This window comes from Panulirus ornatus, chromosome 51 (genome assembly GCF_036320965.1).
Source record: "Panulirus ornatus isolate Po-2019 chromosome 51, ASM3632096v1, whole genome shotgun sequence".
In the NCBI taxonomy this organism is placed as follows: Eukaryota; Metazoa; Arthropoda; class Malacostraca; order Decapoda; family Palinuridae; genus Panulirus; species Panulirus ornatus.
This window is the reverse complement of record NC_092274.1, coordinates 4,718,637-4,732,009: the sequence shown is the minus strand read 5'-3', so window position 1 is coordinate 4,732,009 and position 13,373 is coordinate 4,718,637. Positions and strand designations below refer to the sequence as shown.

The 13,373-nt window shown below is 45.3% G+C and overlaps 3 protein-coding genes across 3 annotated transcripts in view; 1 reads left to right on the top strand and 2 right to left on the bottom strand.

Annotated features, from left to right (window-relative positions):
• LOC139764861 (solute carrier family 2, facilitated glucose transporter member 3-like) overlaps positions 1 to 13,373 on the top strand; it is a 252,485-nt gene that overhangs the window by 74,392 nt on the left and 164,720 nt on the right. The gene's annotated exons all lie outside the window — the stretch shown is intronic.
• LOC139764748 (glutamate-gated chloride channel-like) lies at positions 3,353 to 5,571 on the bottom strand. Its single transcript, XM_071691613.1, has 3 exons — positions 5,374 to 5,571; positions 5,028 to 5,144; positions 3,353 to 4,210 (listed from the first exon to the last, which is right to left on the bottom strand). The coding sequence occupies exons 1-3, from the start codon at positions 5,569 to 5,571 to the stop codon at positions 3,872 to 3,874; spliced, it is 654 nt and encodes a 217-aa protein (XP_071547714.1). The 3' UTR covers positions 3,353 to 3,871.
• Positions 6,733 to 8,554, bottom strand: LOC139764756 (uncharacterized). Its single transcript, XM_071691622.1, has one exon. It carries the CDS (start codon positions 8,353 to 8,355, stop codon positions 6,790 to 6,792), a length of 1,566 nt encoding a protein of 521 aa, XP_071547723.1. The 5' UTR covers positions 8,356 to 8,554; the 3' UTR covers positions 6,733 to 6,789.

Genomic DNA, 13,373 nt, shown 5'->3' with positions numbered 1-13,373 from the left:
ATAACATCTGGGACCGGCCACTACCACATCAGGAGATACAAGGAATGGCCACCTGTAGCAGACAACATCATGGAAATATATTATCCTCTGACGTCCATGATGGTGACTTCTTCAACGTCGCCACCGAGGACGTCAGCATGGAGACCTTCTGCCAGGACCTTCAACAATATATCATAATTCCTGCAAACCTTGCGTTCTCTGATGCTGTAGTTGCTCTTACGTTCAGTTCCCTTGTCTTTTCAGTGTGTGAAAGTTGATATTTGAGTCTTCAGCTACATGACTTGTGTCTGCGTGGGTGATAATGATGTGTTTGGTCTGCTAGCTGGAGTTCCTGCTGGCACGTCAGCCCTGGTCTGCTAGCTGGAGTTCCTGCTGGCACGTCAGCCCATGATTATAGTCATGTCAGTGTTCATCCCTTCCATGATGTTGATGGCTATTGGCTACTCCACGCTACACCCCGATCTCGCTCTCACACATGTATATTAGCCCTAAGGTAATTGCCTTATATAGTTTCAACGCTCTTTCGGCTTCAGCCAACCGCACAGCTCCCCTCCCGCACGTTACTAGTAGCAGTAGCTATCAGTGAAGCATTTGACACTGTCCCCCGTCACATCAGAGTTAGTACCCTCACTTATGTGTGGTCTGTGCACTTGCCTCTGACAATGGAACACTTGTTTAGAGCCACAGGATTTTATTGTGTTTCTCCTTAACTTCTTTTCATCTTTCATCTTCCTATTTATAAACAGATATCGAAGTATATCGGAGCTTTTCTTTGCATGGGCAGAGATGAGGATACTGAAATATACAAGTGACTAATCCTGTGGCAGATGGACTCCGTGTTAGGGACTTCAGTCAGGCTCCTGCCATGGTAACGTGGTCTCCAAGTCTGTGTGTATGAAGGGTCAGATTAGCTTAGTCTTCTGCATGAAAAAGACTAATTATCTATCGGTGGAAACAGCACTCATTTATCACTTCAAGTCGTACCTGAAAAGGCTTCAAGACCCGAGATTTAAAAGGTCATTTGTTGTTGAATTCCACTAAAACAGGCGGTCATTTGTGGTTCATTATCTCCTAATTAGTACAGGTAATGATATGCCAAGTCCTGCACTCATTAATGAGCGTCTCCCTTTCTCATTCCTCTTCTTCATGAGTTACATATTTCCTGGTGACTCATCTCCATCCTTAAGATTATGATGCCGAAAAAAAACTTGTAATAGACGGCTTGTAGGTAGTCTACTATGCATATTGTATCACTACATTGATATGTAAAATACTTAATGTTTTTCGTTGAATTTTCAGGTCGTAAAGATCGATCCCTAGTTGGTCTTTAACTTTTTCCCCTCTGGTAACTTAGGTGACTGGTACGTGCTCGTGTCCGTAGGTGCGCATGGTCGTGAGTCTGACGACCCTGCTGGTCCTCTATACACTCTTCAGCCAGACGAATTCCTCGCTGCCCAAGACGGCCTACATCAAGATGGTAGACGTCTGGTTCTTCCTGTGCATCTGTAAGCTCTTCACCATCATTATATTCCACGTGTACGTCGAGAAGCTGAGCGACACCGTCCGCGGCAACGTCGTACGCGTTGGACCTGTGGCCAAGGTTGCGTCGGCACAGCAGCGGGCCTTGCAGGTCATGCGCTCCAGGATCGTTCCTCTGGCCCTACTGTTGTGCCTGGTAGTCTTCTGGGGTGTCATGGTCGCTGGGATCGCCAGCCAGTAGGAGAGAAACGCGGCTTTTGCCGGAGACATCAGTTCTTCGAATCTTAAATTTCCAGATGTCTTTTTTTCTCTCTCTACCATCATCAGTATTTCAGACAGACTGAGGTATTACTTCTCTCATGTTTGTTGGTTCTTAGTCTTTTATTGTGTAGTGGACTTGCCTAACGGTAGTATTTCCGTTGGGTCGTGCGTCTGGCACCCTGCTGCCAGTCGTCTGGTTGAAAAGATCGTACGGCATGGAGGGGTAAGTGGGCCAGATGGATTCATGGCTCAGTCTCGTTCCAAATTTTCTTGTTCATCGTATCCCATTGTACGATGTGGTTCACTAACTTGCTCAATTCGTGAGCTGGAGTGTCTTTAACGCCGTCTGTTCATGTTATACAGATGAGACAAAATTCATTTTATGCCACCCATTTGTGATTGATCATTTGTTCTTATATTTGGACTCACCATGAGTTGTATCGTCATTGTACATAAAGTTTATGATTAGAACCCATGTATTACTATAACCATAGCAGGTCTTTGTAGATTAGATCAGTAATGTGTTGCAATGTTGGATGAACAAACATTGGCTCTCTCAGTATATTATAACGTCAGAATTCATTACTTCACTATCCTAGTCTCTTTAACATTGTCCCGTCTGGTCAATGATGTACCAAGTGTTTCAGTGATTTACATGTCAAAGGTGTGGGGAGTATAGAAAATGGAATACGGTGCAGATATCAGCTTTTTTTTATGTTAGTGTCTACTTCGTATCAACACCTCTGACGTATATGGCGTTGTTTCTGCCCCTTTGGCGTATATGTCTAGCGTTGTGGCATGTATGGCGTTGTTGCTGATCCTCTGCCGTGTATGGCGTTGTTCTGGTCCTCTGGCGTATATGGCGTTCTTTCCGACCCCATGGCGTATATAATGTTATTTTCTGGCCTTCTGGCGTGTATGACCTTGCTTCTGACCCAGGGCAGGGTTCATGGGAGTGAAAATAGAGTAGGAATGTTGTAATTAGTCACAGGAGTCAGTTAGTTAGTAACTGTCATGATTAATGATGAGGCGAAGGTCGCTTGCAGTATAGAGGATGGAAGGTAGGTGGAAACACCGAGGCTCGAGATGTTTGTCTGGTAATACGTCATCTGCGGTGCGTGAGATTTAGTTACAAGGAGGCAACTAGAGTTGAGATAGGACGTTAACTGGTAAGATACTGTATGGTTTTGTCCTAAGGATAGGAAGAAGACCTTCAAGAATAGGTATTAATAGAGATATTCTGGATGGGATAGTGAGGCATTCTGTCCCACAGTTGGGGACAGATCTCACTATCTGGCACTGTCGCAGGTTGCAGGGGAAGATTGATGGAAAACTTTGGTACTACTCTCGCATGGAGATGGTAAACATCAACATTTCAAGACAATAATTTGGATGGGTCTGTGACTAGAGTGAGCGAACATTACGGAGACAATATGATATCATGCCTGAGCAACTGGGCGACATTTTGTAGTGGAAATGACATGTGCAGGAAGGGATCAGGGTTTACTTGGCTAGAGGATTGTCAGTTGTAATTACGTGAGGAAATTAAGCGGGAAGGCCAGATAACACAAGACCTGATGGACTATGACCAGGTTATCTGCTGGAGGACATGACAGCACAGGAGAAAGCCACCAAATGTACATATATGGGCTGATAGATAAATGTACATATATGGGCTGATAGATAAATATGTTTGAAGTACACAGGACATCTTGACCTTGACCTCTCTTGCCATGAATATGCTAACACATCCACATAAGAACCATTACATCTGAAAGGAAACTATGTACATAACCATTACACTTGACAGTACACTCTATATATAACCATTACACTTTACAGTACACTCTATATATAACCATTACACTTTACAGTACACTCTATATATAACCATTACACTTAACAGTACACTCTGTATATAACCATTACACTTGACAGTACACTCTGTACATGAGAGCCATTACACTTGACAGGACAGGACCTGCTAGTTCTCCTAGTTCCCCCCTAGTTAGGACAAGACTTGTGGTGGTCAGGTGAACGGCGTCAGAAACAGTCGAACCTGTGCTGACGATCTGGTGATATGGTCCGCTTTCAGAGACCTTCTGGTCTTCGCACAGTATCGCCAACTGTCCTACTGGCTGGCGATCCCAGCGACCATGACACCCCAGAAGACTACCAGGCACAACAGTAGGGCCAGAGGAACGATCCTGGAGCGCATGACCTGCAAGGCCCGCTGCTGTGCCGACGCAACCTTGGCCACAGGTCCAACGCGTACGACGTTGCCGCGGACGGTGTCGCTCAGCTTCTCGACGTACACGTGGAATATAATGATGGTGAAGAGCTTACAGATGCACAGGAAGAACCAGACGTCTACCATCTTGATGTAGGCCGTCTTGGGCAGCGAGGAATTCGTCTGGCTGAAGAGTGTATAGAGGACCAGCAGGGTCGTCAGACTCACGACCATGCGCACCTACGGACACGAGCATGTACCAATCACCTAGTTACCTAATTAGAGGATATAGTGAGGATAGACCTACATGGGTAATACGTTGGACATAGGTCTACATGTCTGATCTAATGGGCGTAGGTCTACATGGCTGATCTAATGGGCGTAGGTCTACATGGCACCGCAAACAAATCTGACCACACAATACCGTGACTCAGCGTGACAGGCAAGATGGTGCATTTGCATGTTTCTCGCGCGCGTGATATCGTTCAGTGATTGTTCGCGAGTCAATACAACAGTCTGTAAGTCTACTATGCATATACGGTGTTCTCGACATACGTGTGAGGTTTTCCTGCTTCCTCTAATGAAAGAGAATTACGACCGGATTGAGTCAGATCAAAACGAAAATGAAATGTGGACCCACAACTTTGAGAATAACTATTCTATATTTTCATTCCTTCATTTCAAATCAACCGTCATACAAGGCCAGTGGGGTCTGGACAATGCATTTATGTCCTGTAGAGTGCAACATGAATTTGTGTTTGATGTTTACACGTTCATTTGTGCCAACGTTTGCCAACTCTCACTGTGGCACAGGGGTTGATGTTATATTTTTCCTTTGCCATGTCTCGTCATAGTCTGTATGTAAGCTATAGAACATGAGAATCTAACCTTTTTCTCCAGGAGGATCTAACTTTTCAGCCTGAGCCAGGTACCCACTTTACCGACCAAAACTCTCGAGTAGATGAACAGCTAGGATGACTGCACCGCGGAGAAGGTACCATTTACATATACGTCTGTTGTGATTCTCGGGACGAGAAAGATATTTTGCATTTATTACCTGAGTTAGGCCGAGGTCGAGGTGTAGTGTGGAGTAGCCAATAGCCACCAACATCATGGTAGGGATGAAGACTGACATGACTGTTGTCGTAGGTTGACGTGCCAACAGGAACTCCACCTGCCGGACCAGAGACAGAGCAAGTCACTCTCACGAACATGACAGATTGGAGGCGAATGTGACAGCAGCGAGACCCAGGTTGGCGTCGCTGATAGTGAAGTGTGAGGGGGCTCATCATCACTATGATGACGCCAAGATCCTCATAGTGATGACGTCACTATCATCCTTCATGGAGAAGTATAATATTTGCCAATGGCAGCTTGGTCGTGATCACGTCATTATCGCTTACTTTGATGGCGGAATAGTTGGCATCAGAGGAGAGTTCGTCCTCGATGTGGGCCCTTATACTGCTGACGGAGTAAGACCCCACGTTCTCCTCCCCGAGGTAGGCGATGCGGACATTGTCGAACACGACGAAGCTGTTGGTGCTGGCGGCCTCCCGCATCTCCAGCAGACACCGCTGGGTGTCGAACGGGTAGTAGAACATGTTGAAGATACATACGAACCTCCCGGTGTAGTGCCTTTGCAATTCCAGGTAGCCCGAACTGCTTGGGTACACCCAGTCTGAAAAACACACGACTATGGGGGTGTATGTGTAGCTGGTTACGTACAGACCTCATGTGTATCATCTGTGTTTACCTTGCTGAGACAGGTAAAGTTAATAGATTATCAGACAAATAAAAAGGTTCCATGCATTAATGAGTACACGTGTTGCTCCCTTATTTGCAGTACTTTTTTTTGTCTTGTAAGTAATAGGAGTGTAGACTTAGTACCTTGTACCCACTTATGATAAACTTGGTGACTACTGTTTGTGTGTTATGGGGAAAGAGAGTTTTACAATCGTGTTGCCCCGTCTCTTAACCTTCTATCCATGTACCATGTCTTAATCCTGTGTGGATACACATATACATGTACGGCCAAGGTCTACGACAGACACCTATTTTGTGTGTAAATATGTGTATTTGTGTGAATTTTGTTGGAGATTGTTAACGTTTTCTATTTCCGTACAGTTTAAGGTGCTCATTACGTGAAATTGTGTGGTGATACAAAAGTATCAGGTTCAGAATTTTGTATTAGTGACTGAAGTGTGGATTTGTTTATGGGTCTTGTTATATTTTGTGTAGTTCATTGGTCATGGGCCGCACTCTCCTTAGCTCTGACGAAGGTCAATGGTTCAATGTCTTACGCCTGTGTGAACTCAGAGCAGTTACTTACTGTCACCATCCTCTATAAACACCTTTTCATTGAGAGGTGATCTCGAAGCAAATGACCCTTCCTCTGCGTGTCATTGTTCCCCAGTGATTCCATGTAGCTAATGGTGCCATCTCCCATCACCTGATGGAACTATGGGGTATCGGCTTCTTACTCTGCTAGTGATGCAGTCCCAGCAGCTCTCAGGTTTAACTTATCCTTTGGAGCCATTCCCAGGAATCCTTCCTCTCGTCATAGATTGCATAGTAGATGAATTACCTATCTACTAAAGTGGGAAGTCTACTCCTTGGTGGGACTGTGTCATGTGTCATGTCTTGTCGTTGCAGTTGTATGATCCTTTCAGTCTGTGTGTCATGAATTACTGGTGCTACTGTGTAATCCTTTCAGTCTGTGTCATGACTTGTGGTGCGATTGTGTTATCACACTAACGATGGGTCACCATCACCCATCCATCGTTCGCTAGGAGGTCATCCAGTGAAACTCATCCCTCTTGTTAACACACTCGCTTAACCACTACTCGGTACTTACCCATCTTGACTTCGTTTGAGTCCAGAGGGAGAGCATCACCGGTCTTGATCACATACATCAACTCTCCCAGCATCTTGCTGTATCCCTTCATGGCGTTCGGGAAATCCAGCAACGGCCTCCATAACATCTCCATCTTACTAGTCGTAATTCTGGATTTTCGTCCATGAAGATTCTCGAACTTGAGTCGGAAATCTTGCCAGTGAAAGCTGATGTAGAACTCTATCGTGATGGCATTTTGTGTGTCTTCAATGTTCAGGAATCTGAGTAACTCGATGTGGGTCACCAGGAAGAGAGGTTGTCCCTTCGTGTTGTTCATAGGAGGCCTCTGTTGACGATAGTTCTCGGGGATGGTGACTGTGCCACAGTCCTCCTCGTCCGACTGGTCTACACAGTCGTTGCGGGTGTTGCAGCGACTCAGTCGCGAGACACAGTCACCGTTGGAGCACATGAACTGGTCGTCTTGACAGGTGGACAAGCCAAGCGTTACGGTACTGCCCGCTAGGTAGTCGCACAAGGGCCTCGTCAGCTGCCAGTCATGGGTGCCGATGGGATACACGTTCGTGGAGGAGACGGGGAGGAAAGCCACGACCTCGCCCTTCTTAAGATCGAACAAATACCAGTTGAGATCATCGGATAGGTACATGTTATAACCGTAGAGGCCGTGGAAAAACGGTGTGCCGTTCTTGGAGTCGAGGATCTCAAAGATCCTCATGTACCCTGCGGGGAAACACAGGCCCCTGAGTAGCATGAAGCTTGAGGGCCTCGCCTCGCAGGGGAAACACCTGAGGTTTTTGCTGGCACAATTTATGGTGTACCAAGAAGAGGACACCTGGTTCATACTGACGCAATTATGACTTGGTGAGTTGAAGGTCCCTTCCTCGAAGAAGGCCTCGACTGTGTCGTTGGTGGCGAGGCTCCGCCAGACGCCCTCTTCTGCCTCGTCCGTCACTCCGAGCCACAGGAAGTAAGTGCAGGAGTCCACGAAGGTCTGGCCTCTTCTGCGTAGTTCGGAGTTACTTGCTGCAGAGTCTGGGGTGTACATAACAGACCCCGTCCTTCGGCAGAAGCTGGCGGCATCAGAGAATGCAAGGTTTGCAGGAATTATGATATATTGTTGAGGGTCCTGGCAGAAGGTCTCCATGCTGACGTCCTCGGTGGCGACGTTGAAGAAGTCACCATCATGGACGTCAGAGGATAATATATTTCCATGATGTTGTCTGCTACAGGTGGCCATTCCTTGTATCTCCTGATGTGGTAGTGGCCGGTCCCAGATGTTATACTGGGCCATACGACCCCGGAACATTTCTGTGGCGATGAACCCGCCCCCCACAGCGTCCTGCTCCTGGCCAAGCACCACCGTACCGTTGAAGGTTACCTCCAACCTCGAGGACGACACTTGACCTCTGTACTTGAGGTCACCGTCGATATATATGGCGTACTTGCCAGAGGTGAAGACGTGGCAGTAGTGTTGCCAGGTGTGCATCACTCGCGGGTTCTTGAACTCGCCCAAGATCCATTGTTTGCTCTCCATGTAGTAGGCCTGCAGCGCCTCGCCCTCAAAAACTGTGAAAATATATTCAGGTCACAAATCAGTAAATAAGAAAAAGGAAGGGTACCAGAGATGTCATTATTAGTGATAAGAAAACTTGTCTTTAAGACATCTGCTCCCACACTCAATGTCGACTTGTGTACTCGACTTTCAACCCCAGTTTGCCAAAACCTTCAACACGATGTCGATCTTTGAGCATTGTAGTATGTCTAGTACAAGGATGATCCATAACCACGCCACGAAATCATTAAAGAAAAGGTGCAGAAGTAAGTATGCGGTAGTCTAATTGAACACCTGAGATTGACTCGACATTTTGAATTGAATCAGATGAAGAAGTATCTGTATGATAATAACTCAAGTACAATTTGGATCAATATTCATTGATCCAGTTGTAAAATATTGAGTACGCATGTAATTAGTTACCTTTATGTACATATGAACTTGATCTTCAACCCCTTAAAGGTGGTTTATTAAGGCATTTAATAACCCTTTCCATTTCATCTAACATAGAAAACACTGGAGAGCGACAAGCCTGTCAATGTGTCATCTTATGTGTGATGGTGTCATATTTGAACCAACACTCTACCACTAGTGTCATCCTTCAGGTTAAATCAAGTGAAACAGATAAGATTAGGCCGTTAGTTACCTGTGACCATACTCAGGATGACCCATTGTTTATGGGCCGTCTGTGAGAATATAAACATTTGGTGATGAGACTTTGTTTTACGAATCAGGGCGACTCACAGAGAACGAGGCCATTGATGACGTCAGGAGATTCGGCGTAGGAGAGGTGGAACACCTGCTTGACCATCTTGGTGTGCAGGACGCGGTAGCAGACGGTGAAGGAGTCGGTGACGGCGGGGTTCGAAGCGTGGAACCGCCACAGGTCATACCTGATGTACGCGTCCAGGCGAGGGGGCGCCCACATGTCGTCCTGCAGCGAGAACACCCGTACGCCGCTGCCTGACGTATGACAAATTTTACATTAAACCTTATGGTAGTGAAGTAAATCTTATATTATATCTAACATAGAGGCGGAACATACAATCAGGTCATAAAGAAGAGAGGGATCTAAATGAAAAACGAGAAGAAAATACAATAAATGTCTAATGGCCTGTACCCTCGAGCTTGCACTGGCGTTTGCTCACCTTTGTTGAAATCCTCGCCCTTCCCTTATTGAAGACGTGCTGCTAATAACCTTTGCTTTTACTTCTATAGCATCCAGTAGTCTCTGAAACTCTCCTAATTTCTTAGCTTATTGTACAAACACACAGAGCTCCACTCCTTGTTTCAGATCGCCAGAGTGGCCTTAAGCAATGTAAAGGTGATATATATATATATATACACGAATAAAGTGCATACGAACGCGCACCTTCATAGAACATACAAATTTCCAACAGCCAGGATCGAACCCGGGACCCCTGTGCAAGAGACAGGCACGCTAACCGCTAGGCTATGGGACTGTCCCATAGCCAAGCGGTTAGCATGCATGTCTCTTGCACAGGGGTTCCGGGTTCGATCCTGGCTGTTGGAGGTTTGTATGTTCTATGACATATATATATATATATATATATATATAGTCTTCGCCTCTTCGCCATTTCAGTGATCATTTTTCTAAGGTTCAGGGATAAGCTGACTGAACTGTCCTTTTTGGCTTCGCCATTTAATATCTCATGTCTTAACTGCTTGGTTTTCACCCCCATGTCACTTTCCCTCGAGAGCAGACATCCACCTTGGTAGCTGTTGACTTATGATTATTTCCACCTCCAGCTCGCTACCCATGTCTCCTCATGTCCCTCTGTGCGCACAGTGGACTTTATTTTCGCACTAGATGAGGTGGAGTGGTATATGTTGCTTTGGTGTTGTAACAAAATGTGGAATAGAAATAGTGTTGAACGACTTCAGTCACCAAGCAGTACTGCTGTCGTTACCAGGCAGTACGACCTCAGTCATCAGTCACTACTGATATAGTCAACTTATAGGACGACCTCCGTCACCAGTTAGTACGACCTCGGTGGCAGGTTTGGTCGTTAAGATCTGAACCGGTCCTGCAGTTTAATGTTACGCCCAGACCACATTACTACCCTTTGACCTTCGTCTAACTAGCCTTGGTCTAGGACTGCAACTGTTCATGCCCTCCTGTTATAAAAGCTCCCGTTAACAGGTCTGTTGGTAAGACTACAACGGTTTTCTGTGTATGGTTGTTGTTGATTTTTACCTGTGTTGAGGCAGAGGGAGAGGTAGAAGATGAGCAGAGGCGTCCATTTGAGTGTCACGTCGGACCGTCTGGTGCAGGTGGCGTGCCAGGCTCTCATTGCTCGTCTGGTCGTCTATGGCAACTGGACACGACTGGCTGAGCCATCAGCGACCACCTGCCCGACCCTGACATACGTCCCTATGCGCAGCCATATATATATATATATATATATATATATATATATATATATATATATATATATATAAGTTACTGCGATGTTCTCTTGTCATCAAGTAGATATTAACTAATGTTTCACTGAATCAGTGTTAGATAAGAAAAGTTTCATCCATTTATGTTCATGGAACCAAGGCTGAAAGTTTTCATCACACTAATCTTTGTTTTATTGTAAAACCCCATATACTGTCGTTGCTTATTTGAGGTCAAGAATTTATTTGATTGATAGTAATAATGATTATCCCTGGGGATAGGGGAGAAAGAATACTTCCCACGTATTCCCTGAGTGTCGTAGAAGGCGACTAAAAGGGGAGGGAGCGGGTGGCTGGAAATCCTCCCCTCTCGTTTTTTTCATTTTCCAAAAGAAGGAACAGAGAAGGGGGCCAGGTGAGGATATTCCCTCAAAGGCCTAGTCCTCTGTTTTAATGCTACCTCGCTAATGCGGGAAATGGCGAATAGTATGAAAGAAAGAAAAATATTCTTAAGAATCCACGGGGAAAATAAAACACGTTTTTCATTTTCCCCGTGGACTCTTAAAGATATACTTGATCACGCGCAAAATTGTGATCCTTTCCAATATATATATATATATATATATATATATATATATATATATATATATATATATATATATATATATATATATTCTATCTATCGATGGTGTGTTTACTGTAGGTGAGAGGCGCCGTGCACTGTGGCGGAGAGAGAGGCCTCCATCTGCGGTAGAGGAACCCCTTCCTCCTGTGATGTAGCACTTGATCGTCTCCAACCCTCACCCACTTTACCAGACTAATCCACCCATGCCGTGTTCAAACCCATCTTCTTCAGGAACACCTGTCTGTTCAAATTACTGTTAATTGTCACTCTTTATTCTATGGTATGGTCAGGGCATTACCGGCACTCAAGGTGAAAATAGAATTACACGTATGTACGTGAGAATGGTGCGAGTTATATAGGTAAGCTGAGGGCCTCATGAATTGCAGGCAAGATACGGAGGTGGGCTGAGAGCCCCATGTATTTCAGGCAAGTTACAGAGGTTAGCTGGGGACTCAATATATTTCAGGCAAGTTACAGAGGTTAGCTGAGGGCTCAGTACATTCCAGGCAAGTTACAGAGGTTAGCTGGGGACTCAATATATTTCAGGCAAGTTACAGAGGTTAGCTGAGGGCTCAATACATTCCAGGCAAGTTACAGAGGTTAGCTGGGGACTCAATATATTTCAGGCAAGTTACAGAGGTTAGCTGAGGGCCCCGTGTATTCCAGGCAAGTTACAGAGATGTGCTGAGAGCCCGTGTATTCCGACCCATCAGTCTCATTTTTGATTGCCGGTTCTCTTCTCCTGTCTCACTGATATGTGTCCGGCTGTAGCTCCCGAAAGCGGGTCACTTGTGTGTTGCCGCACACACACATAGATACTTACATCCTCAGTGTTTGGCCGTTGGCTACTCAAGGATGGACCGTTGTGATGCCTGTCTCTTTCCTTGCACCGCTAAGCTTTGGAACTGTGCTTACCTTCTCACGTCTTTCCTACCACCTACCAGGTTTTCCGCTTTCTCAAAAATCCCTAGGCTATTCTTCTCTTCCCCTTCTTAGTTCGCCCTTAGTCCCGCAGGAGTGTCTTTGAGATTAGCCCATTCAGTCTTTAACTTCTTTTAATAAAGGAGACAGCTTCACTCATGTGGTCTCCACCACCCTAACATCTGTAGTCTTCAAGGGGAGCACTACTCACATATCTGAGGTGTCTTTCCTCTGTCTTTCTCTCAACCAGAGTGGAATGCAAGCTCTCCTGTCATTATCTCTCGTCACCGGTCCTTTTCCGTCAGCCGCGGTGCCACTCTATGTTCTACAGTTATCGTTTTGGTCACTGCTCTCGTGAGCTGTATGTGTGTTAAATTGGACCCCCGGAGCGCATCTGGCTGCTTATGACACTCCCTTCTTCCTTCAAGCACAGAAACTTCTGGAAAAATTCTCTGTCTTTATCTTCTTCACTTCAGGTTGATATTTCCTCTCGTCTATATCTATTACCTTACATTCGAAGTGGCCATCGCTAGAGCCACCTTTTTCTGGTGCCATAACGGTTGCAATAAAGAAAGACAAAAAAAAAGATTATATATATATATATATATATATATATATATATATATCACTCTCCTCTCTTCCTACACGTACACATGCCTTACATCCTCGATAAAAACTTTTCACTGCTTCTAACAACTTGCCTCCCACACCATATATTCTTAATACCTTCCACAGAGCATCTCTATCAACTCTATCATATGCCTTCTCCAGATCCATAAATGCTACATACAAATCCATTTGCTTTTCTAAGTATTTCTCACATACATTCTTCAAAGCAAACACCTGATCCACACATCCTCTACCACTTCTGAAACCGCACTGCTCTTCCCCAATCTGATGCTCTGTACATGCCTTCACCCTCTCAATCAATACCCTCCCATATAATTTACCAGGAATACTCAACAAACTTATACCTCTGTAATTTGAGCACTCACTCTTATCCCCTTTGCCTTTGTACAATGGCACTATGCACGCATTCCGCCAATCCTCA

Bases quoted from the DNA above. Each gene is read 5' to 3' on its own strand.
- LOC139764748 (XM_071691613.1), bottom strand. From the start codon at position 5,571: ATGTTCTACTACCCGTTCGACACCCAGCGGTGTCTGCTGGAGATGCGG. The intron at 5,145-5,373 runs GTAAGCGATAAT...CTGGTCCGGCAG, and splicing joins CCAACTATTCCGCCATCAAA to GTGGAGTTCCTGTTGGCACG. The intron at 4,211-5,027 runs GTAATAAATGCA...TCGTGTCCGTAG, and splicing joins TCGACCTCGGCCTAACTCAG to GTGCGCATGGTCGTGAGTCT.
- LOC139764756 (XM_071691622.1), bottom strand. From the start codon at position 8,355: ATGGAGAGCAAACAATGGATCTTGGGCGAGTTCAAGAACCCGCGAGTG.